Source organism: Sinocyclocheilus grahami, unplaced genomic scaffold (assembly GCF_001515645.1).
Source record: "Sinocyclocheilus grahami isolate Dianchi unplaced genomic scaffold, SAMN03320097.WGS_v1.1 scaffold283.1, whole genome shotgun sequence".
NCBI lineage: Eukaryota > Metazoa > Chordata > Actinopteri > Cypriniformes > Cyprinidae > Sinocyclocheilus > Sinocyclocheilus grahami.
Genome location: NW_015505462.1, coordinates 107,857 through 111,633, shown reverse-complemented (window position 1 = coordinate 111,633; position 3,777 = coordinate 107,857). Strand labels below are relative to the sequence as shown.

Genomic DNA, 3,777 nt, shown 5'->3' with positions numbered 1-3,777 from the left:
TATATATATAAATTCCACTTCCCCCAAGCTCTGCATGTAAGGAAGGAATGGTGAAGATGGTGGCACGGATGTTGTACAGCCCCACGAGATCACAGTGCAGATTGTTGGGTAATCACTGACCAATGACATTCCTCCCTCAATATAGTCAATATAGGTCTGCTCGCATTATGCTGAACTCTGTCTGGCCTTTATCAAGAGACTATGATTCCGTGTCAATTAGACTCTCTCATTTCATTTGAGAATGCTGTCCCCTTACTCTCTTCTCACCTCTTCTTATATCATCTCCTTATATAATCTCCATCATCTGTCTTCCTCCTCCGCTCTTACTCTCTCATCTTTATCTCTTCATCCTATTCTCTCTTATCTTCTTCTACCTCCTCCATTTCTGTAGTTGTTTGTATTAAACTTTTTGAAAACATGAACTTTGAACGGGAGATTTTTTTTGTGTGTGGGTTTTCGATGAAAATTATGTATGCTGTTATTTGTATTAACGCGATGAAAATGTACAACCTGTTTTTGGAAAAGTGTTCAGATGCCTGTGTTCCTTGTTTTGAAAACCTTGACCTTAGTTTGAAAAAATGTATGAGAAAAACTGTAAAAAGGCATCAAGCAAAAGCATATCTCTCAGGGACTTGTGCACTTCATTACCATTCTGCCAGTGTCACAGTGACCTCGATGTTAACCGTTCTCTTGAGGTTTTCAGAGCATGCTTTACCTTCTAATGGCTTGGGCAAGAAGTGAGCAGCTGGTTTAGTTTTCTTCACCCGGTTCCCCTTCATGGCCTGGCCATCTTTATTTAAGCCAAGGAACCATGCTCTCCCCGACTCCTGCTGCCTATACAGCATGGATGAGTAGATCACATAGTAGTTTTCAAACACAGACTCTTTAAACTTGCATTCTGGCGTAAACAGTTCCTGTAAGAAAGAGAGACAAAAGAGGATTGGTGAAATTTTGTGTGGGATTTAGAAAAAGGATTTAGAAAAAACATACAAATTTCAAAACATCTTCACATGAATAATTAAAATACATTAATAATTAATGAAATATTTAAAACAACTACTATTATCATTTATGAATAGTGAAGTACAGTGATTATATCTGTTTTACCTAATTATATATAATAAAAAAAACAATTATTACCTATCATTCTACATAATATTAATAATGCATCTATTTAGCATTGCCATTTCTATCGCATCTTACAACCCCCCTCCAGTTCCATCACAAACCCCTAAGCGTTTGCAAACTCAGGACTGGGAAACCCTGATTTATAACATACAGATTTAAGTCAGATGAGGGACATTTTCTATTAACCATAACCGCTATTGAAAAGATTCAATATACACTTCTGTCTTGTACAGCTGGTTTCCAATCATTCATTAAATATGGTGTCCACTCCAAATAACATTTATAAGATGCATGATTATACAGACAGTTGGACAGACAGTACAATGGTAAGTGGAGTTTTGGTTTGTTTAATTAGCAGAATAGAAACCGCAAACTTGGTAACAAAACACAGAGACTTTAAGGCTAAAGCATTCAAATTCCTGTACATTTTCCTATTACTCTGTATGCATGGTGATACGCCTGCGGTCTAATCTGTAGGCAGGCACTGCAGGTCTGTCTGCTGATACCTGAATGAACATACAGACAAAATAATTGGCCCCAAGACAAAATGTGATATTCGCTCATGACAAATTAATCTCTACTTTCACCTTCACTCCAGGTGCCATGCTCAGCCATGCTATGTCTATTATTTTCTTCAAATATCCATATCCAACTGCACAATCCACACTTTGGCAAGGGCATTACAACCTTTTCTTCACCATCTTTTCAGTACATCTGATTCCACACCTAAAAAGAAACTCTTAGCAAATTGTGGGCATACTGTACTCCCACACTTGATTTGGCTCCACGAAATTTCATTTTGCAGTTCATTTGAAAAGTTTGGGATCATGCCAGACTGTGAATCTAGCAGGAGCAGTAAACATTATCTGTAAATATTAAATCTAAAAATAATTTCTCAAAATGAGAAGTTCAAACGAACATGGTTTTCTCTCTATGGAAACTGAAGCCGTAAATCTGATTAAAATGTCCCATATTTTCCTAAACATCTCACACTTTCTTATCTAGAACATATTACTCCATCAGATTAATCAAACGATTAAAATAAAAAAGCACAGCTGTCACACAGAGTTGTGAAACAGAGATCTTACTTAAAAATGAAGGTAATTCAAGTGGTAATTCCGTGATGTGGCTGTGTTTTATTTGCTTTCAGATTTACACTGAATGGCATACAGCATTATCACTAAAATAATTAAATATAGTCATTATAACAACAAGTCACTTTTAATGATTTACTAAAAACAGACTCACTATGTATGTACAGTAGCACCTATATATATATATATACACACACACACACACACACACACACACACACACACACACATACAGTCTTCTCCAAAATGACTTAATTTAGCCAGTGAATGCCATTCATCTGCCCTGTATGACCCATTATTTTGTGCCATCTGTAAACACTGTGTATATTGCATTACACTGCAAATTATTGCATCGATTAAAGCTTCCAGGCTTGCTGTAAATTCAATAACTCCACCACTTCAATAATCCTAGTAGCACTTCTCTATTAGTAAATAACACCAAAATTATCATCATATCAAGTTCCATTAACACCCATCATTAAACTACACATTAAAGACCTCATATCTGAATAAGACAGCAAGTTCTAAATGCATATATGCGTCTCTTCTTCTAAAAGTCTCTTCTAATTGACAAATAAGGCAGATTTTACAGTAATGCACTTCCTAAATACTTTTTTTGCGAAAATAATACTGATGAATATGAGATTTAATGTCTCATATATTTAAAATGGTCAGTTAATCAAAAAAATTTAATCCCCCATAATATATAATAAAGAAAGTTGAACCCACTTTCTCCCAGTCTCTTTTTTCAAAAGATATTAAGAACCACCAATTGTTCTTGGAAAAATATTACTACAAAGATGCTAAATTGTATAAAATTGGAGCCCAGTTGCTTTATTTTCAGCTGAGGGAAAAGCATTTCCACAGAACTCCTTCCTGCCTATTATTTCTGTTAAATTGTTTCTTGTCAACCCCAGACAAGGTACTTGGTTAGAAAAAGAGTGGAGACAGGAACTAAGTGGCATGTTAGTCAGATGCAATGGCAGAATAAACGGGATGAAATTGCATTATGTAAGGGAGTTGAACTCTGATGTGTTTTGGAGGGCTCTCTTGCACCCATGATTAAACATTAACAGCTGACTTCATTGACTTCATGCTAACCAAGGGCCTTAAAACAAACCAGATCCCACCAACTGGTGATTTTCAGCACAGAATGCATCAATCCTTTCCAAATAAATATGCTGTTAGGCATATAGAAAGGTAAAAGTGTTGTAACCAAACACAGCTTTCGACCCAAAAGCAGAACACAGACTAAAAAATATGCAAATAAAATTCATTTATTGACAAAAATCAGACAACACAATCCATCTCTCATTTGCTTTGTTGGCTGAGGTGAGCTGGAAACTAAACAGGCCAGAGATATGTTGGCAGAGTTGAGTGAGTAGTTTGTTGGTCGGACATGGCAGGCAGAATGCAGGGTGAATGCAGGTGGAGTGAGATCTGAAGCACAGGAGAAACAGAATTAGAACTCCAACAAAACACATAGCACAAATACTAGTCTAAAGACACTGGGAGGCTTTAGCACACAGGGCCGTGTCTAGAGCATTTTGGGGGG

General features: G+C 36.5%; 1 protein-coding gene across 2 annotated transcripts in view; it reads right to left on the bottom strand.

Moving 5' to 3' along the window:
• Positions 1-3,777, bottom strand: part of LOC107600372 (fibroblast growth factor 14-like) — a 59,185-nt gene that overhangs the window by 3,969 nt on the left and 51,439 nt on the right. For both annotated transcript variants that reach the window (XM_016292245.1, XM_016292246.1), the window contains one exon: positions 716-914. In XM_016292245.1, the coding sequence (XP_016147731.1) occupies positions 716-914 (199 nt within the window). The remainder of the gene's footprint in view (positions 1-715; positions 915-3,777) is intronic.